Here is a 21,776-nt window from a genome sequence, read left to right as displayed (position 1 = left end):
AGTTAGTTTTGGCTCCAGTGTTTTGTCAGTTAGTTTTGGCTCCAGTGTTTTGTCAGTTAGTTTTGGCTCCAGTGTTTTGTCAGTTAGTTTTGGCTCCAGTGTTTTGTCAGTTAGTTTTGGCTCCAGTGTTTTGTCAGTTAGTTTTGGCTCCAGTGTTTTGTCAGTTAGTTTTGGCTCCAGTGTTTTGTCAGTTAGTTTTGGCTCCAGTGTTTTGTCAGTTAGTTTTGGCTCCAGTGTTTTGTCAGTTAGTTTTGGCTCCAGTGTTTTGTCAGTTAGTTTTGGCTCCAGTGTTTTGTCAGTTAGTTTTGGCTCCAGTGTTTTGTCAGTTAGTTTTGGCTCCAGTGTTTTGTCAGTTAGTTTTGGCTCCAGTGTTTTTGTCAGTTAGTTTTGGCTCCAGTGTTTTTGCCAGTTAGTTTTGGCTCCAGTGTTTTTGCCAGTTAGTTTTGGCTCCAGTGTTTTTGCCAGTTAGTTTTGGCTCCAGTGTTTTTGCCAGTTAGTTTTGGCTCCAAACACAGAACCCAAAACATTATCTATGCTTTTTAGCAAAGACCCTAGCGCAGTGGTTGCCGACCTTTCTATTCCTAGCCATGACCCCTTGATATAATTTCCCAAGTTGTGGGGACCTCCAACAGTAAAATTAACATGTCTGCTTAGTCCTTTGATAGATGGCACATAACCCTACAGTCAAGAATATAAGGCGGCTGTGTGTGTCCGTCCAAAACTAAATAGAAAGATGAGTCAACGCTCCAATTAGGTAAGTGGCTGAATCCGTATCCTCTCAGAGAAACCCAGGTGCCGGTAATGCACAAAGCAATTGTAGAAAAATGTTTGGACAGCCACACTCTGGAAAAACCTTCTCCTTTGAATACTTTTACCAATAAAAGGCAAACACCACACATCACAGCAAAGACAGGAGCATATAGCTGATGTTTCGCACTATCAATCAGTGCTTACTCATAGCCATGAGTAAGCACTGATTGATGGTGCGAAACGTCAGCTGTATGCCCCTGTCTTTGCTGTGATGTGGTGTTTGAATACTTTTACCAATAAAAGGCAACCAAGAAGGTTTTTCCAGAGTGCGGCTGCAAACATCTTTCTACAATTGTGTGTGTCTGTCCATGGACAAAAGCAAAAAGCATTTTCCCCCTCTCAAAAAATTAAAAAAATACGCTTAAGACCGCTGCACAAATATGGTGTGACAAAGTATTGCAACAACTGCCATTTTATTCTCTGGGGTGTCTGAAAATATGTTAGGGGGTTCCAAGTAAATTTCTAGCAAAAAAACTTAAACGGCAAATCTCAAAAAGCAGCTTAGTCCGTGGTTAACCAAATCCCAGTCACATGTGAATGACCAGTTTCACATGTCCAGAGCAGCCGCAGTGCAGTTTTGAAAATGTGCGTTTCTGGGTCCAGTTCAGGCAAAAATTTGCACCTGAACTGGTGAACAGGAAGGCACAGACTATAAACCGCAGTCACATGTGTGAACCCTTATGTAAGGGGTGATAAGTCTATGGGTCTACTTGCCTTGCCCCAGGCGCTGACACCCTACATTACACCACTGAATGACTCCCATGCACACAGGAGTTTGTTTAATGGCAGCACCAGGATATTAGGCTTCATTCACACGAGGCGGGCCACGGAATCCACCAGCTCAGTGGGAGATCTCTCCGCTAAGCTGGCACATGTCAGGTCCCTCTCTGCTCACTGAGCCGGGAGGGGCTTGTCGAGCACAGCTGTCTCCTATGGAGATCTGATGAAAACAGACAGCAAGTCAGTTCATCAGATCTCAACCGATCTGGACAGATAGCGGATCGGGTCAGATGTCAGCGGACATGTCACCGCTGAAATCCAACGCTCCATAGGCTTGCATGGAGCAGCCGTTCAGGTCCACTGACAGACCTGAACGGTCCGACCGTGTGAAAGGGGCCTTACTCTGCAAAAGTTGGTGTACAATTACAAAAAAATAATGTAGGTGGATGCCGAGAAAGATGCAGAGGTCTCTGGTATAACACATTATCTAATAATTTTACTTTAAAGAGGAAGTAAACCCTCTTTTTTTAAATACACCTGCAAGAGAAAGTCATAAACTAGTATGCACAGCATACTAGCTCATTATGTGTCACTTACCTGAGAGCGAAGCCCCCGAAGTCTGCCTCGGTCCTGTCCACCGCTTTGGCCTCTATTCGCTATTTCCTGTTATCGCTGCTCCGGCGCTGTGATTTGCTGGAGCGGGGATTAAGTCACTCGCATGTGTGAAAACACGGCGCCTGCGCCATTGTCTACGCCGTAGACAGCAATGCCCGTTTGTGAAAATATCTCCTTAACCGTGTAGGACGGTTAAGGAGAGATTTCTTGAACCTACAGGTAAGCCTTAATCTAGGCTTACCCGTAGTTGCAAGAGTAGGTTTACAACCACTTTAAGACAACCTTGTCAGCAGTATTTAACCATTTACATTCATATTACTTTACCAATACTCAAATGAAATCCGAGAGCCAGGTTGGTTGCGGTTTTAACCAAAACATTTTATTTTTCAGTAGAATATCATTTCTATAGCGCTATTCAGTAATGCATAAAATAACCCTTTTCACATTAGTCTTAACAGATTTAGGTTTCCATCTATAATATGGTATGACTACAGTTATAACCATTTCTTGCAACAAGAGTGCAAAATTACAGATGTTCATATTTCCTTAACTAAAATTGTTCTTCAAACTGAAGTGCTCACAAAAAAAAAAAAATTTGCAAAGTCAGCATCGTATACTTGTCAGGTCTAGCCAGAAAACTGTGCATACAGTGCCCACTGATCATGCATTTTGCTTACATACTAAAAACATGTATTAATAAAAACAAAGTTAAAGTCAAATTGAGCTTTGTTTAAATCAGTTAAAAACATTCTGGGTGCAAAGCTTTATTGGTTTTCTTTAGAAAGTAGTCACAGCCTCAGTAAAAAAGCCTGTACCCTGCCAGCATGCTGTATAGGACCCTTGTGTCAGGCCTGTACAGGGAGCCCACCCCTGGCAGGGGAAGTGAGCTATACAGGCCCTTCATGCTGACAGGGGAAGTGAACTATACAGGCCCTTCATGCGGGCAGGGGAAGTGAACTATACAACTTTGCATGCCTTTTGTGTTCCTGGAATGTATTTAGCTGATTACACAGAAATATTTTAAAGCCCAATTAAACTTTCAAAGAACAGAAATAAAAGTAACCTCTATATAAGTTATATGCAATGCCTTTGCTTACTTGTCAAAAATATTTTAAACCTGGTAAATGTAGTTAGGCAGCACTGCTATTTTAGGAAAAGTCTGCATAAAAGGGTGTCTTACAGAGCCAAGACATTCACCGCCTCTCACAACCATCACTGCCTATCCATGTTCTTCTGCTCTTCTATATAATAGATGGAGATTTTAAGGCATGCTTAATGCCAGCAAGTGTTAGATAGTTCTATGGATCTCTGGTACGTGATGTGCTCAGAGCTGTTGCGGTTTAAATGAGTGGTAGGTGTGATTCAGGCTTTCCAAGTGCAATGAATCACCATTGCCGCTTCAAATATTTCATCCTTAAGCAGATGTTGGTGAGATCCCCACACTTTGGTTACAACTGCAAATTCGCCACAGCATTTCACCGTTAATTTTACATGATGGGGACTCTTGCTTGGCTGTCCCGTCAAAATCTAAATAAAAATAAACACCCCTACATCTGGGGTTCTATCCCTCCAGAACTAGCCAACATGTTTAAGCTGACAGTTCTCAGGGTTTCAAGAGACCACACGTTAAAATTCATTTGGGTTGTGGTATTCTGTACATTACAAATGAACACCACCTAGAAATTCATGGGTTGTGATAATAGTTTTGTGAAATTTAGTGAATAAATACTTTGATGCTTTAAATAGATTTCTAGATGTTTGTTAGATTATTCTGTGCACCATCCACAATGATCTTTGGAATATGAAGATACTCCCAAAGCATTCTCCAGCAATACATACTCTAAAACAAATTAAAAGCAACTGTAAGGCCTTAGGCACACAGACAAGACACCTTTCCTCCTGGCAGCAGCGTTTTGGCATAAAAAAAATATCTAAAAAAAAGTAAAATGACGCTAATAAACGTGTTTAGGCGCATGAAGTGCTTGGACTTGAATTCATTTCATTAGCCAGAATAATTATATATAAGAATTTATTCCTGCCAAAACACCACTGCTCTCTAACATGCAGGCTGTGGGTTTTTTCCTGCCTCTAAATGCCTATGTGTGCATGTACACATAGTCTGACATGCAGGGGTGTTTGGAGGTAGGAAAAAAAACAGACACCCCCAACAGCTGCATTAAAAATATCCAGTGTGCATAAAGCCTTAAAGCAAACTTGTGCTTTATCCACAAGCTGCAAAGCAACAGGTTTCCTTTTTAATTCCTCCATTCCCAGCAGCATGAACTTACCTTTCTTTCACCCCTGCATCACTCCTCCCAATTCCTACACAAGGCTATTGACTACATAGGACCAATTGGCCAAATGCGGTCACATGGAGAGATTTTTGTTTTTAGAGGGGAAGTGAAGAAAAGGATACACAATGCTTTTGGAGAGGACCTAGCAAAGCCGTTGCTCCGTTCTGAAGGAGCCAAATGTGGGTTTGCTTTATAGCATCACTCTTACAGAAAATGTAAATAATTAAAGTTAATCTAAAAATAAAGAATAAATGCCTAGCGTTTTCTTTTAAACATACTAATAGTTTCTGCAAAACGAACTTCAGTAATTCTCTTCCAAAGTTCATTAAAAAATAAAATTAGACTAACAGCAAATCATTTCATAAATCCATCCTGATAAAACGTGGAGTACTGCATCATGGGAAATCGTTCATTTTGCCTTTATCGTGGGCCTGCACAGGGTGGAAAGCCAGTGCCATCTGCAGAGAACACCAAAGGGCCGTGCGCATTTTTTGAGTCGCCGCAGTCATCTCCCTGATTGAGCTGGCAAGGGCACAGGCATCTGAGATAGGAAATAGAAGCAGAAACATTTTCTTTATATGAACACAATACATTTATAATTCTTAAAGATTTTACAGCTTAAAAAAACTCATGAAACTTCACTAAAATTCTCAAAATGAGCCTGGCAACATTTATAATGAAATCCTACACAGAACATCCATTTAGTAAAATGCAGAAGTGTGGGTGTTGCAGATAAAATTTTATCAGCAGCACTACCCGATGGTAAAATCTGGAACAGCACAAGTATAAAATGTGGTTTATTGAAGAACCAGTAATATATGACTTGTGACTTTTACAGACACTAGGCCATATGCTGTCCCCTTTTGTAACCAACTGTCCACTGGGAGACATTACACCTGAAAATGAGCGCTACCAACAATCATCTCAGTACTTTTGATAAAAGCGCACAAGAAAGGAGTTGTTGCATGTCATCAATGCATGCAGAGGGGAAGCTATGTCGCGTCAGCTAAAGATTTTCCAGTAGATGACCGAGTAGGCTCAGATTCTCCAGCTTGCAGTCTTATACCATCAGTGGTATTCTATACAAGGGAAGCCCAGCAAAAGCATAACATTGACAAGTTCACACATGAATAACTACACCATTACCAAATTGGTATTGGACTCCTGCCTTTACACTCACACAAGCTTTAATGGCATCCCAGTCTTAATCCGTAGGGTTCAATATTGAGTTGGCCCACCCTTGGTAACGGCTTACATTTTTCTGGGAAGCATGCCCACAAGGTTTAGGAGTGTATGGGAATGTTTGAACATTCTTCCAGAAGCACATTTGTGAGGTCAGGCACAGATGTGGACAAGGCCTGGCTCGCCATCTCCACTCCAATTCATCCCGAAGGTGTTCTATCGGGTTGAGGTCAGGACTGTCAAGTTCCTCCACCCCAAACTCACCAATAATGTCTTTATGGTCCTTACTTCATGGTGTGCAGTCATGTTGGAACAGGAAGGGGCCATCCCCAAATTGTTCCCACAAAGTTGGGAGCATGAAATTGGCCAAAATATATTGGTATGTCGACGCCTTAAGAGTTCCCTTCACTGGAATTAAGGGGCAAGCCCAAACCCTAAAAAAAAAACCATCATAATCCAGCAGCTACAGGCATCATCCAGGCCGGCAATTCCCTGCACCAACAATCATAGCGGCAGTTCAGTCGTTTTATTGTTCTTACGGGAAGGGGACATACCCTCCCCCCCGGGGGGTTCTACCGGTTTGCCCTATGCACTTGGGGAGCCAGAGAATGAAGCGGGAGATTTCTAGTGACCAGATAATCCGCAGTCATCTGACACTCGGAGGACCAGGTGCAACATTATGTCACGGCCGGTGGAAGTAAACAATGCTGCGAAAGGCAGAGAGTCAATTTTCTTCATCTCGGTCTTTCCAGCCTGAAGGAGAGATGTGGGCAGTCTATAAAACCCCACATCTCTCCATAAAGAGGACCCATCAAACCATTACTATTTTTCACATTATACAAAACAATTGGGCTAACTTTGTTTTGTTTAATTTATGAAACTTATTACAAAAAAAAAAATTGAAATATCGCTGCACAAATACTGTGTGACATGAAAAATTGCAACAACCACCATTTTATTCCCTATAATACGTTTGGGGTATAATGTAGGAGCGAAGTTCCAGAATTGGCCCAGGAGGAAAGTGGTTAATTTCCTTGCATGCCCTGATGGTAGAGGATTTACTAAAGGGAGATGGAGTGGATCCAGGTAGGACACATCAAGAGCTTGAATGACAAAAGAACTAGAACTTCTAAGCAGAGGAGACACCAAATGGAAAGGGAAGTGGATTACTCTGTGTGGTGACAGAGGAGAGAAGGATTAGTACTGGAAAAAATCTGGGGTTATCCCAAGAACCCCAAAAAAAGCATTCTCTGCACCTGAATTCCCAAAGGGAAAACTACCCAAGGACCAGCAAGAAATAACTGTGGGGGAGTAGGCTTTTCAGAGGGCTTAGCAAGCTTCTCATTTCTAGTCTTGTGGGATGCCTGAAAAATCAGGCTTGGGGGTCTGGGTGTGTCTACTCTAGATAGTAGTAGGACTCCCCCAACCTGTCCCTGGGCTTATTACACTGAGACAGGTGCACACTCTGGCCTCCTGTGATATTCCTAATGGCAGCCAGGATAGGGCAACAGCTGTTTCCCTTGGATGTCATATGCCTTCCAGCAGCCTAACTTAGAGTGCTTTGTGTATCTGTTTAGGCAAAAGATCCATACAGGGCACAGGTTTAGAAGCTTCCAACACAGGGGTTGACAAATTTGCTCGGAATCTAGGACCCAGCTAAAAAAGTTAGGAGCCAGAAAATTACCCCGTCCCGACGAGCTTGCGCGCAGAAGCGAACACATACGTGAGCAGCGCCCGCATATGTAAACGGTGTTCAAACCACACATGTGAGGTATCACCGCGATTGGTAGAGCGAGAGCAATAATTCTAGCCCTAGACCTCCTCTGTAACTCAAAACATGCAACCTGTAGATTTTTTTAAACGTCGCCTATGAAGATTTGTCGGCATTCCACGAGCAGACGCAATTTTGAAGCGTGATATGTTGGGTATGAATTTACTCGGCGCAACATTATCTTTCATAATATAAAAAAAAATGAGGAATACTTTACTGTTGTCTTATTTTTTTAATTAAAAAAAGTGTAATTTTTTTCCCAAAAAAGTGCGCTTGTAAGACCGCTGCGCAAATACGGCATGACAGAAAGTATTGCAATGATCGCCATTTTATTCTCCAGGGTGTTAGGATAAAAAATATATATAATGTTTGGGGGTTCTAATTAGAGGGAAGAAGATGGCAGTGAAAATAGTGAAAAATTACATTAGAATTGCTGTTTAACTTGTAATACCAACAGCCACCACCAGATGGCGCCAGCTTACACATCTGGTGGTAATAACTTGTAATACCAACGGCTCACCACCAGATGGCACCAGCTCTTTTTTTTTGCCCCCCTTCCAAGCCAAGTCGCCAGGACCCTATTTCTAGTCGCCATGGCGACCTGGCGCCCGTGATTTGTCGAGCCCTGTTCTAACACAACCATCATAACTGAACCATAAAGCTCTAGACATCTGCTCTACCCACTAGCAGGAAAGGACTACTCTTAGGAGATTTAACCCATTCTTCTACAACTTGACAGATTAAAAAGGTCAGCCATTATAGGGCAATGCGTAAAAACCTGCCAATGAAAACTGGGTGTTAAGACAATTACAACTGCATCAAGGTAAAAATTGTCTCGATGGCATTATCCCTTTACCCCCTAATCACTTACCCGAGTGGTCGCTTGATCCAGAACTGTTTTAACGGCTTTCTCCCCTCTCCCTGCTCTGAGGCTTTGCTGAAGCAGGAGCCACTGCTGCTGCCAATCAAATCCTGTGAGGAGGGAGCGGGGACAAGCTAGATTCTGCTTAGTAGGTGAAGTTGAACGTTCTTTGCAGCTAGCTGTAGGAGCCATAAAAGACCCAATGCCGATTCTCCAGTTGCAGGGTAGAATGTACTGCATTGAGAAGGTCCGAAACAAGCCCATGTAAACATGTTTAAGCAGGAGACTGGTACATCAAAAACAGTCTCTTCAGAGATAGACTGCTGGGACACTTAACTGAGCCAGGGAAAAAGGTGCAGCTTAAAAAAGGGATACTAAAGGATTTTTTAGAACACGTTATACTTACCTCCACCGTGCAACTTGTTTTGCACAGAGTGGCACCGAACATACTCTTCTGGGGTCCCTTGGTGGCTCTCACAGCTCCTCCCTGCATTAGATAACCCACTCTGGGAAGCTGTCCGAGGGGGTTACCTTACGGGCACGCTCCCGAGTCATACACTCGCCGTCCATTGACGCCAAGTGTACTGTCAATCGCTATCAATCTATCCGAACAGGACTCCACGGAGAAGAGGACGCTAGGACACGCCGAGCAGATGAACTGGCTCACGTAAGTAAAAACGGGGGGGGGGGGGCAGGGCTGGTGATTGCCAGGTGTTTTTTCACCTTAATGCATAGATTTCAACCCCTTTAAACTAGAGGTTCAGGAAGATCAGAGAAACTCTGCAGGGCAAGGCATTGGAGAGCACTTAAAGCCTCTGGATGAGGTGCCCCAATAATTGGCACGTCCAACCAAAATGTCCTGCATGAACATGGCAGTCCCTGTGGACATTCTTAGTTTCACCTGATGAAGCTCAGGAAGTCTCCAATGATGTGAACCCTAAAACAATAGGAGTTCCAGATTAAAGTTATTGGTTCCTTCTGAAGATACAAATAAAAGCTATCAAGTAGACTTTTCCAAGCTGAAGAAAGGGTGTCCAACCTCCTAGCACATTAGTAAAATACTGAAGCATGCTAGGAAGAGCATATGTTCTACAAGGGCTAGCTTACAATTATTATTTTTTTTTTTTTGACACTGGCAAATGTCATTCTGGGTACAGGAAGTTATCCTGTGCTGTCCTACAGATGTTTTGTTTGCCAGTCTCAAAGCCTCCTGTAGGCAACAATATAATTCATCAGTATCTGACTTCATGTCCCCCAATGAATTAAAAAAAGTTACCTTTGAAATCATTTATAGTAAGGATATGAGATTTACACGATTAAGTTTCTATTTTAACTTGAGTACATTTCTTATGTGCATCTTTCCAACATGTAGATATTGCTGCAGTTTACAATTAGAAAACATAAAACTTATGTGATTGTTTTCTATTCTGACTGGAATTCTCCACTATACCTCTGTATTCTATGATAGTCTCATACAAATACAAGTTTTGGTTCAGAGCACTCTACCTCTGTCTTCCTGTGGGTGAGCTCTTTTAGGCTTTTGGCGTCCTGAAGTGTTCACCAGCTCCTCCCTGCGTCGGGCTTGAACAATGTGAATCGTCTCCAGGTAGTGATCAAGAGTAGTAGAAATGTTGATGTGAAATGGCATACTGCAGAAGCGCTCCATTTTACCCACCAGGGTCACCACCTTGTAAACATTTCATAAAAGGATGCATTTTACCAAGCTGGTAGCCTTAGATTGCAATAAAGGGTAAACATCAAATAGAATAACCAATGGTAGCAAGAGCCACCCGGAACCATCAAAAGGGAGAAAATAAATATATATATATATATATATATATATATATATATATATATATATATATATATATATATATATATATATATATATATATATATATATATATATATATATATATATATATATATATATATATATGGGGGAGGGGGGGTGCAGACACTCCGTTTTACATAAATGGGCAAACAAGAGTCCAATAATGGCCATTCTTTCTGCAAGCCATGATAAATTATTATTAAGGGAAGCCTGCATGAAATAAAGATTATGCATTTTTTGAAAGTTTCACATGTAACTTGTCAATGCCCATGGAAGCTGCAAATCAACTTTTTCCCCCCCAGAAAGTAAACCAAAAAACAAACATTTTTTACTTTAGTGATCTCCACTTGCTTCTGGGTCCTGTGCTGAGCAGCCAGCCTGATGCAAGGTGAACAAGGGAGGTTGGCCGCTCAGCACGGGCACCATTCAGAGAATGCTTGGCATTTTCTGAATTGCAAAGCACTCTGATTGGACTAGGTGAATCAGATGTCACCCTGCCTTGTCCAGTCAGAGAGCACTTTGTGTTCATTCAGAAATGGGGGGAAAAAAAAAAGTGTCCTCTGAATGGTATTCGTGGTGAGCAACTTCTTGTGCTCAGTAAGCAGGAGGAATGGAACCACTTGGCGTAGTACCCAGAAGCAAGTGTCTACCCAAGTCAGCGCCAGCTTCCAGAGGGATCGAACAGGTATGGTATATACATAATTACAGTATAACTATGTAGAATATATCCATGCCTGAAACTAAATAGATTAAATCAGGTTGGACAGGGACACATACAGCACAACGACTTTCAAGGTTAGAAATTCGCAAGAAACATTGCGTTCACTTACGCGAGCATACAGTATGTGGAGACTGCATTAGCGGAAACCAGAACTAGACTCCTATGCAGCTGTGCAAAAGCAGATCAACAGTGATCTACTATCCAGCAATAGATTACTATAGAAGGGATTTACTGCTGAATGGAAATGCTGGTCAAAGCTGCAACAGTACTGCCCAAAACGTATACACTGAGAGGAAGGATAATTACTTCACATGAAGAGCAACTACCTGATGCAAGCACCATATGGAAGCATACCATTTACGTTCGCTTCTACAACACATTCCTATGGAGCGATCTGTAGAAGCATTGGAAGCACAGGAGCTGGATGCTAGATTTCACTGACAGTCAATGGTTCCAGCCTGAACACCAATCCCCCCCCCCACTGACTAACTGCTTTTTTTTTTATTGTTTTGGGGGAGGCGGTGTAAGGTCACTGAGTGTTTAAATGGCACTGGGAACCATAAGTGAACATGTACTTAGGGCCAGATTCAAAGAACAGCGGCGGCGTAACGTATGATAGTTACACCGCCGCAATTTTTCATCGCAAGTGCCTGATTCACCAAGCACTTGCGATGAAAACCTACGCCAGCGGCCTCCGGCGCAAGGCGGGCCAATTGAAATGGGCGTGTGCCATTTAAATTAGGCGACCTACCGCGCATGCTCCGTTTCCGAACTCCCGCCGTGCTTTGCGAAGTGGTCATTTTTTTGAACGGCGACGCGCGTAGCGTAATTCCGTATTCCCGGACGGCTTACGCAAACGACGTTATTTTTTAAATTTCGACGCGGGCACGACGGCCATACTTTATACAGCAATACGATTGCTGTGTAAAGTTAAGGCACCAAAAAAAACGACTAACTTTGCGATGGGAAACTAGACTAGCGGCGACGTAGCGAACGCGAAAAACCGTTGTGGATCGGCGTAACTCCTAATTTGCATACCAGGCGCTGGTTTACGACGCAAACTCCCCCCAGCGCCGGCCGCGGTATTGCATCTTAAGATCCGACAGTGTAAAAAAAGGATTTTTGTACTCACCGTAAAATCCATTTCTCTGAGTTCATAGACGGACACAGCCTTCATTGACCTTAGGGTTATGCTTCTTCCTACCAGGAGATTTAGGCAGAATTCTACAGCACTTAAGGTGTTAAAAACTTTCCTTCATGCCGCTCCTCCCAGGGGGCGTGGCTCCCCCAGGCATAACCCCCACTCTGCTCTAGCAGCTTCAGTTCGTAACAAGCAGTACAAACCAAGGAGGGGTGGGTGCTGTGTCCGTCTATGAACTCAGAGAAATGGATTTTACGGTGAGTACAAAAATCTTTTTCTCTTCCGTTCATAGACGGACACAGCATTCTTTGACCTTAGGGACGTCCCCAAGCAGTGTCAAAAAAATTCGAGGGGTGGGAAAATAACAGCAAAAACAGGTTACACCCCAAACAAAACCGGAGTTACTCAACGGAGGAACTCCAACCTTAAACTGCCGCCTGTAACACCCTGCGGCCGAATGAGGCATCAGAAGATGCACTCACATCCACCTTATAAAACTTTGAAAAAGTGTGGACCGACGACCAGGTCGCAGCCTTACACACCTGTAACACAGAGGCTTGATGACGGAAAGCCCAGGAGGCCCCGATCGTCCTGGTCGAATGCGCCGTGACCCGAAAGGGAGGCGCCCGCCCCTTCAGGGCGTAGGCCTGAAGCACAACCTGTCGGATCCACCTGGAAATGGTGGCCGACGAGACTGCCAGGCCCTTACTGGGACCGGACACAGACAGCGAGTCCGACTTCCGGAACTGAGCTGTCGCCGACAAGTAAACTCGAAGGGCCCGAACCACATCCAGAGAATGTAAAATGGCTTCCTTCGGGTTCTTCGGCTGAGGACATAATGATGGAACAACAATGTCCTCGTTAATGTGAAAGGCCGAAACGACCTTCGGAAGAAAAGAGGGCTGCGGGCGCAGCACCGCCTTATCCTGATGGATGACCAAGTAGGGGGCCTTGCAAGACAAGGCCGCCAGTTCAGACACTCGTCTGATAGAGGTAATAGCTACCAGAAAGACCACCTTCTGCGACAAGGTCAGCAAAGGGATCTCCCGAATGTCCTCAAAGGGGGCACGCTGAAGCGCCGAGAGGACCAAATTCAAGTCCCAAGAAGGTAGCGGAGGGCGCACCGGGGGGGCCACATGCCGGACCCCCTGCACAAACGTGCGAACCAAAGAATTCGCTGCCAAGGGACGCTGAAAATAAACAGCCAGAGCAGAAATCTGACTCTTGATCGTGCTCAAGGCAAGAGCCTGGTCCACTCCCCGCTGTAGGAACAGCAGGATCCGGGACACCACGTAAGTACGGGGGTGCCACTTCATCTCCTCACACCTAGAGATGTATGCTTTCCATGTACGATGGTAAATTTTTCGAGAAGTGGACTTCCGTGCACGCAGCATGGTAGAGATTACCGGGCCCGACAGGCCCCGGTCCTTCAGTACCTGGTTCTCAACAGCCACGCCGTTAAAGCCAGTGACCGTAAAGCAGGATGGAAGATCGGGCCCTGAGACAGGAGATCTTCCCTCATAGGCAGACGCCAGGGGGCGTCTGCCACCAGACGTACCAGGTCCGCGTACCAAGAGCGACGCGGCCAATCTGGGGCGATCAGGATCGTTGGAATACCTTCGGCTTCCACCCTGCGCAGCAGGCGGGGTAGGAGCCTTAGAGGAGGGAAGGCGTAAATCAGGTGATATTGACCCCAGGGAGCCACTAACACGTCTGACGCGTCTGCCCACGGGTCCTTTGACCTGGCCACAAACCGTGGTACCTTCCGATTGAGACGGGACGCCAGAAGGTCCACGTCTGGAGTGCCCCATTTTTGGCACAGGACCTGAAACACCTCCGGGTGGAGAGACCACTCCCCTTGATCCAGAGTCATGCGACTTAGGAAGTCGGCTTGCCAATTTAGAACTCCCGGAATGTATACCGCCGACAGGGCCGGAACGGACCTTTCGGCCCACCGAAGTATGTGAGCGACCTCCGTCGCCGCGGCCAAGCTCCTTGTGCCGCCCTGATGATTGAAGTACGCCGCGGCTGTGGCGTTGTCGGACTGGATCCTGACAGGACGACCCTGTAGCTCCAGGGACCACCTGACAAGGCACAGCTTGATTGCTCGGAGCTCCAGGATATCGATCGGCAGGCGGGACTACTCCCGAGTCCAGCGCCCCTGGGCTGACTGGGTGCCCCAGACGCCCCCCCAGCCGAAGAGGCTGGCATCCGTCGTGACCACTGTCCAGCGGCACGGAAGAAAAGACTTCCCGGACCGAAGCACCGGAGACGTCAGCCACCATGCCAGGGAAGACTTGGCCAGATGGCTCAACCGAATCTGGCGATCCAGAGAAGATGGGACCCTGTCCCATCGTGACAGAATCTCCTTCTGTAGTACCCTGGTGTGGAATTGGGCATACGGAACCGCCTCGAAGGAGGCCACCATCAGACCCAGAACCCGCATGCAGAAGCGAAGAGATGACCACTTCTGGGTCAACAACTGTCTCACTGCAGATTGCAGGGTCAGCAGTTTTTTCGATGGGAGGAACACTTTTGTCTCCCCCGAATCCAAAACCAGCCCCAGGTGTTCCAGCCTCTGGGACGGAACCAACACTGATTTTCTGAGATTCAGAAACCAGCCGAACTCCTGCAGAGTCCGACACGTGATGGACACGTCCTCCTCTAACTCTGAGCCTGAAGAAGCTCTCAGGAGAAGGTCGTCCAGGTATCCCACGATAGCGATCCCTCCCTGCCGTAGCAAGGCCAGGATCGGGGCGAGCACCTTGGTGAACACCCGTGGTGCCGACACCAGCCCGAACGGGAGGGCCACGAATTGATAGTGGTCCTCCCCGATCGCAAAGCGCAGATACCTTTGGTGGCTTGTGCAAACGGGAACATGCAGGTATGCGTCCATGATGTCCAAGGACGCCATGAAGTCCCCCTGGTGGAGGGACGCTATGATAGAACGGACCGACTCCATCCTGAATCGCTGCACCTTGACAAAGGAGTTGAGGGCCTTTAGGTCCAGGATAGGGCGAACCCCTCCCTTCTTGGGGACCACGAACAGATTGGAGTAGAACCCCCGAAACCGTTCCAGCGAGGGGACCGGCACAACCACCCCCCTGTCCAGAAGATCCTGGACAGCCCCGGACAGGGCTAGCCGACGATCCGGTGGAAGCTGGAGGTTGGATGGAAAAAATCTGTTTGGGGGACAAGAAAGGAACTCTATCTTGTACCCCGAGGCGACCACCTCGCAAACCCAACGGTCGGATAGAAGAGAATTCCACCGATCCACGAAGTCGTGAATCCGTCCCCCCACCCGAGACCCGGGCGGGGGCAGACCTTCATGCGGAAGCAGGCTTGTCCGCTTTTTTGAACCAGGGGCGCTTATGCCCGGCAGCAAGGGCTTTTGCACCTTGTGGACCTTTTCCAGCCGCGCTGGCGCACGATAAAACCGCTTAGGGGGTAGTAAAAGTAGGACCTTGCTTGCGGCGAGGTTCCCTACCCTTCCCCGACTGAGGGAGCAAGGTGCTCTTACCTCCAGTGGCATCCTTAATGATGTCATCCAGGGATGCCCCCCCAAAAGCCGTCCGCCCTTAAAGGGCAAATCCACCAAGGCCTTTTTTGAGGACTGGTCAGCCGACCAGCACTTCAGCCATATAAGGCGGCGCAGAACCACTGCGTAGACAGAAGCCCTGGAAAGCAAAGGAATCTAATCCATATCCGCCTCGCAGAGAAACTTATGACCCTGAATCAACTGTTCAGCCAGGTCCCTAGAGGACTCGGAAGCCCCCTGGACCTCCAGGTCCTGCAGCAGGAGCTTCGCCCTTTCAGTTAGCGTCTGAGCAACCAGGGCTCTGGCCAGAGCCGGCCTTACCGCCGAACCCACCACCGAGAACAGGGAGCGGGCCACGGCCTCCACTCTCCTATCAGCGGGGTCCTTGAAAGCAGGAGCCCCCTCCACAGGCAACGTAGTAGCCTTACTCAGTCTGGACACAGGAGGGTCCACCGACGGAGGAGTGACCCACTTTTTTAAAAAAGTCCTCCTCCAGGGGGTAACGGGTAGCAAAGCTTTTAGGAACCGTAAAAGCCTTTTGCGGTGTATCCCATTCCTTATACAACATATTGTCTAAATAAGGAACACAGGGGAATACCTTAGCGGTACGCGGTGGTTTGCGGAATCCAAAAGGGACTGACACCGCTGGTGTCTCCGCCACATCCTCTAATCTCACGCACCGCAGTAATAAGAGCTCCAACAAATTCCTTATCAGCAGACTCCGCAGCAGAGTCATCCTCGCTGTCCATGTGGGTTAAGCCCGCATCCTCTGACATGACAGAACCAGAAGCAGCAACAGCGTTATCAGATTCTGCGTCAGCGATATCCCCAGAAACAGCCTCCGGGGGGGGCGCTTTTTTACCCCCCAACCGAGCACTGGCTGCTTCAAACCTGGTGAGAAAAAGACTCCAGGACAGCCGACACCGACTCAACAGATGTGGCAGGGGAAGGGGCGCTAAGGGTTAATTCCGGCATTATAAGGAATGAGGGGCCTGATTCAGGCTCCATATTGCCGTTGCCATTTCACCCCTACTGCCAAGGGCAGGAAAAAAGTCCCCCACAGGTCACCTCCCAGCCGCTAGAGCACAGTATGGGGCCCCCTGAGACTCACCACCCTCTGGTACAGCGCGGTCTGTGAAGGCAAGTGTGTGCTGAGGAGAAGCTGCAGCGCTGCGTCTGTCCCCTCAGATGATTTGCGGTCTTTTTTCCCCCGCCGAAAACGGCCACTAGAGGCCGAACTAGTGCTGAAAACGGCGCCGGCCACAAGAAAATGGCCGCCGAATAATACAAGCGCGGCTCCGGCAAAATGGCCGCCGTTGCGCAGTTTTAAAAAGACAGTGTACCCAAAAATGACAGTACACCAAAACAGCACACACAAAACTGCCCAGAATGTCCACCACAGTCCCCTGCAGTGACACAGAACAGCCCCAGCCATACCCGAGTGAAAAAAATGAGCCCCAGAGAAAAAAAAACCCTGCACAGCCGTCACCCAAAGGGGGAAGGAGGGAGAGGAATAAGGGAGAGAGGAAAGCAGGGAAAAACCCTCAGTCGACCTCCCAAGGGAAAACATTCCAGCCAGACCACTTACCTGAGTAAGGGGCCACTACTTACCTGTCCTGCGACTACCCGGCTGGAGGTATCCCAGACAGAACCAACGTCCGCGAACGGCATGGTTGTCAGCCAGACACACTGACAAGGCCATAGAGACCGGTCATATGTGTGCCCTAGAACCGAAGTTCCCCGGCCGCCCCTGGAGCAATGGGGCCTGTCGTGGACGTCCCAAAGCGGAGCTGAGGGCCGGCACACGCTCGAAGGCCGAACCCGGGGGGACTACGGGACTACAAGGGTCGAGGACCCAGCCTGTCACCCAGTCGGCTGTTGATAGAAGAATCGCAGGATTCAAAAATAAAAATAAAATAAAAAAGCGAGGAAAAAACTCGCAAAATGCAAAAAAATTTGCAAGAAAAAACTCCAGAGTCCAGGACTCCAGAGAGAGCCTGACTCTCCTGACGGTTAGGCAGAAACAAACTGAAGCTGCTGGAGCAGGGTGTGGGTTATGCCTGGGGGAGCCACGCCCCCTGGGAGGAGCGGCATGAAGGAAAGTTTTTAACACCTTAAGTGCTGTAGAATTCTGCCTAAATCTCCTGGTAGGAAGAAGCATAACCCTAAGGTCAATGAAGGCTGTGTCCGTCTATGAACGAAAGAGAAACAATTACACCTGTCGCATCTTATGGATATCTATGCGTAACTGATTCTATGAATCAGTCGCACAGATAGAACAGACACGACGGCGTATCAGGAGATCTGCTACGTGAATCTGTCCCTTACAGTCTACAGTTTGGCTGTCTAAAAGATTTGTTTGTTGCATTCAAGCAAACCAATAAAAAAAAAAAAAAATTATAATATATATATATATATATATATATATATATATATATATATATATATATATATATATATATATATATATATATATATATATATATATATATAACATATAATTCCAATTAGGAGCAGCAGAGTGCCTGTACCCATTAGACGGTGCAGCACATACTGTAGCCTCATAGGATCCCATCAGGATTATAATATATAAACCCCCACACCAGTATTTGATTGCCAGATTACATTGGTTATCAACAGAGGGCAGGGTCTATAAACAGGAAGAGCTGGTCCCACTTTGATAGGGTTACCTGGGTGTAAATCCACTTGGACAAACACCCACCCAAGCAGTGAGAAATGCAAGACATCATCCATAAGACCTTTCACACTGAGGTGCTTTACAGGCGCTATATAGTGCTAAAAACGCCTGTAAAGCGCCTCTCCTGCCACTCCAATGTGAACACCCCCGAGGGCCTTCACACTGGAGCAGTGCGCTGGCAAAAAAAAAAAAGTCCCGCTAGCCACATCTTTGAGGTGCTGTAGGAGCGATGTACACACTGCTCCTCAAATGCCCCTACCCATGGAAATCAAATGGAACCAAAAGAAAAATACCTATCCATCCTGCTACAATTCCACAGAGGGCCTAACCGTTTTAATTGGCAACTTTGCATCTGCTGCACTGAAATCCCAAGCAGTTGTCAGCTCTGCCTGCTGAACTACAAAACTCCTTTTCATTTTCATAACAAAGGCGTTTTGTAGTCCAGCAGGAGGGAACTAAACAGAGCTGAAATGTCACAGATTAACGATCACTGCAATGTACTCTTGTAGAAGGCAGCTCTAAAAGTTCAGCTTTCTAAAACTGAGCATACAATTACAGGACAGTACGATTACCTTACACTGCAGTGTACATTCTGGCCACAAGGGGGTGAGCTACTCTCTGTACCACGGCAGATAAGACATTTTAATAAATTGTAAACATGGACGATTTCCCAAGTGGTGATTGTATACATTAGAAAATGATAATCCGGCAGTTTCAATAATCTATATCTACTTGAAAGGAAAGCTGTTCAATTTATAAAGTTCAGCACTTACTCTAGCTTGTTCATGCAACTGATCAACTATCAAGCGATCAACTCTGGAGGGATTTGCAGGAAGTTTTTGAATGCAGGGGTTTACACTAGACACCATCTTTCCCGGGTAAGCCTCCATAAAGACCAACTCTGTCTGGAAAACATACAGCCAAAGTAATTATTGCATATTTATCATTCTATTGCGTAAAAGGCCGGTTCACACGCAACATTTTCCATTAAACCCATCGAGCGAAAAAAAATAAAAAAATAAAAAAAAAGACAGATCCCCATACTAACACAATGTCGATGCAGCAATCTACCCCGCTGAGCTTTTGTTTTAACCAATCCGGCAGGTTGCTTGTACCAAAGTCAATGGATTGACTTGGGTACAATCAGCCTGCCCATACATGGATAGAATCTAAGCCAGTTAGGCAGAATTTCGATCCATGTATGGCCAGCTTAAAGCAGAGTTCATCTCCCAAATACTCCCCCATTCTTGTCTACACATACATTTATTTAATGTCCTATGTGTGGTCCTTGTAGTTTGTTAAAATAGTGGAATACTATACCAGATGTCGGAAGCAGGCAGGTTCCATGTCAGCTGTGGGCATCTGAATCACTCATCTCTTAATTTCCGGGAATCTGCGCAGCTTTCCTTTCTTTCCAGTCTGGAAAGAATGCAAGATTGTCACTAGGCGATTTGCATGGACTCCTGGGATACATGACGCAAATTTCCCAGGAGTCCTTGCGAATTGCCTAGTGACGACATTGCCTAGACGACTGCAGCCAGACGTGCTGCTGAAAGGAAAAAAGGTATTTACTTAAAAGAAAAAAGGGGTTGAACTCCGCTTTAAGTGTCGGGTCACTTACAGGTTGCTGGTATGATTGGACAGAAGACCAGTGCTGAACCACGTAGAGCTGAGTTTTTGGGGGTACAACTCTGGAGAAAAGCATTTTTGCAACATCAATGGAATGGATAAAAAAAAAAAATTGAGAAACGTGGAGACAACCGCTTCTGTAAATGTTCTGTCATTACGGTCAGTCACTGACCCGAAACAAATCTCCATACTGACCTCTTTCTGGATCTTTATACTTGCTTCCAGGTCAGTGACTTACCAATATTATATATGTTTCCTGGAGTACAAGACACCAACAACTTTATCCACTTGAAGGTTATACCCCCTACATGACATTTGCCATTTGGCACTACACTGAGTTTTTAAATTTCCCCAATAAACGAAATACTGATTTGAGGGAAAAAAAAAAAAAAAAAACAGATTCTCTGTTATAAAACAGTCAAATTTCTTCACAAATTTAGGCCAAAATGTATTTGGGAAAACAAATAATTTTTTTTTAATATATTGGTTGGTGTGAAAGTTTTTTTTTTTACATACTGTCACCAGCACAGTGCAGGATCATAATATAGTGGTGTGGCAGTGATCAGGGACACCGACTAGTAATGGTATACATAAAAAAAAAAAAAAAAAAAAAAAAAAAAAGATACCAATGTTTGATTATAAATGCTTTCAAAGATCACAAGTACCATGTGATCGTTGTGGGCAAATCACAGCATAGGAAACAGTTACGAATTCATTCATAACAGCTTTGTTGACATTGTGATCATGTGATTGCCTAGAGATCACATGATCACTGGGCTTGAGGTACCAGAAATCAGTAGCCCGTCGCAATGTCGTCTTGAATGAATTGATTGGCCGTCTTCTGCCACCATTGAGGTAGCCAGCCTTCCTCCTACTGGTGATCTGAAATTGTTTTGGGGTTTGGATAGAAGAGCCAAAAGAGGGAGTTAATCTTCGGCTTCCCTTTGTGATCCGTCCAGTTCTTTTTGGGGCAGTCTTCTTGTGGACGTCTGCCGTTCTTTCCACGGCTTCTTCCAAGTCTGTCCCGAACAAACAGTCTCCGGAAAAATAGGATTTTTGTACTCACAGTAAAATCCATTTCTCTGAGTTCATGGACGGACACAGCAGCAATTGACCTTAGGGTTCATCATCCTTCCTTTCAGGAGAGACTAGGCAGAAAAAAAAAACAGCACTTCAAGTGTTAAAACAACTCAGTATAGCTCATCCCAGGGGGCAGGGCACCCGGGTATATCCCTCACTCTGCCTCAGCAGCCCCAGTTCGTAACAAGCAGTATAAACAGAGGGGAGGGTGCTGTGTCCGTCCATTAACTCAGAAACGGATTTTACTGCGAGTACAAAAATCCTATTTTCTCTTCCGTTCATTGACACAGCACCAATTGACCTTAGGGACGTCCCCAGTGTCAAAAAAATTCAAGGGGTGGGAAAACACAGCAAATTAAGCTTCACCCCAAACCAGAGTGCCTCAATGGAGGAACTTCAACCTTAAACAGCCGCCTGCAAAAACTTGCGGCCAAAGGAGGCATCAGAAGATGCACTCACATCCACCTTGCAAAACTTGTAAAGGTGTGGGTTGACGACCAGGTCGCTGTCTTACACACCTGTAAAACAGACGCTTGATGGCGGAAAGTCCAAGAGGGATCAATCGCCCTGGTCGAATGCGCCGTAACCAGAAAAAGAGGCGCCCGCCCCTTTTAGGGCATTGGCCTGGAGCACGACCTGTCTGCTCCACCTGAAAAATGGAGGCCGATGACCGCCAGACCTTTTTTTAGGACCAGTCACCTAGGGCTCGCACCACGTCCAAGGAAAGTAACGTGGCCTCCTTCGAGTTCTCTGGCTGAGGACATAAGGATAGTAAAACCAATGTCCTCATTAATGTGATAAGCCGAAACAACCTTCAAAAGGAACGATGGCTGCGGCCTCACCTTATCCTTGTGGATGACCAAATAAAAGCCTTGCAAGAC

At 46.0% G+C, this 21,776-nt stretch overlaps 1 protein-coding gene across 2 annotated transcripts in view; it reads right to left on the bottom strand.

The window, feature by feature from the left end:
- Positions 1-2,502: 2,502 nt before the first annotated feature.
- Positions 2,503-21,776, bottom strand: part of MEIOC (meiosis specific with coiled-coil domain) — a 58,927-nt gene continuing 39,653 nt past the window's right edge. For both annotated transcript variants that reach the window (XM_040331806.1, XM_040331807.1), the window contains 3 exons: positions 18,960-19,091; positions 9,761-9,941; positions 2,503-4,980 (listed from right to left, as the gene is read on the bottom strand). In XM_040331806.1, coding sequence (XP_040187740.1) covers positions 4,835-4,980; positions 9,761-9,941; positions 18,960-19,091 — 459 coding nt within the window. In that variant the 3' untranslated portion in view covers positions 2,503-4,834. The remainder of the gene's footprint in view (positions 4,981-9,760; positions 9,942-18,959; positions 19,092-21,776) is intronic.

The sequence above is a fragment of the Rana temporaria genome, chromosome 12 (genome assembly GCF_905171775.1).
Source record: "Rana temporaria chromosome 12, aRanTem1.1, whole genome shotgun sequence".
In the NCBI taxonomy this organism is placed as follows: Eukaryota; Metazoa; Chordata; class Amphibia; order Anura; family Ranidae; genus Rana; species Rana temporaria.
This window is presented reverse-complemented; position numbering and strand designations above follow the sequence as displayed.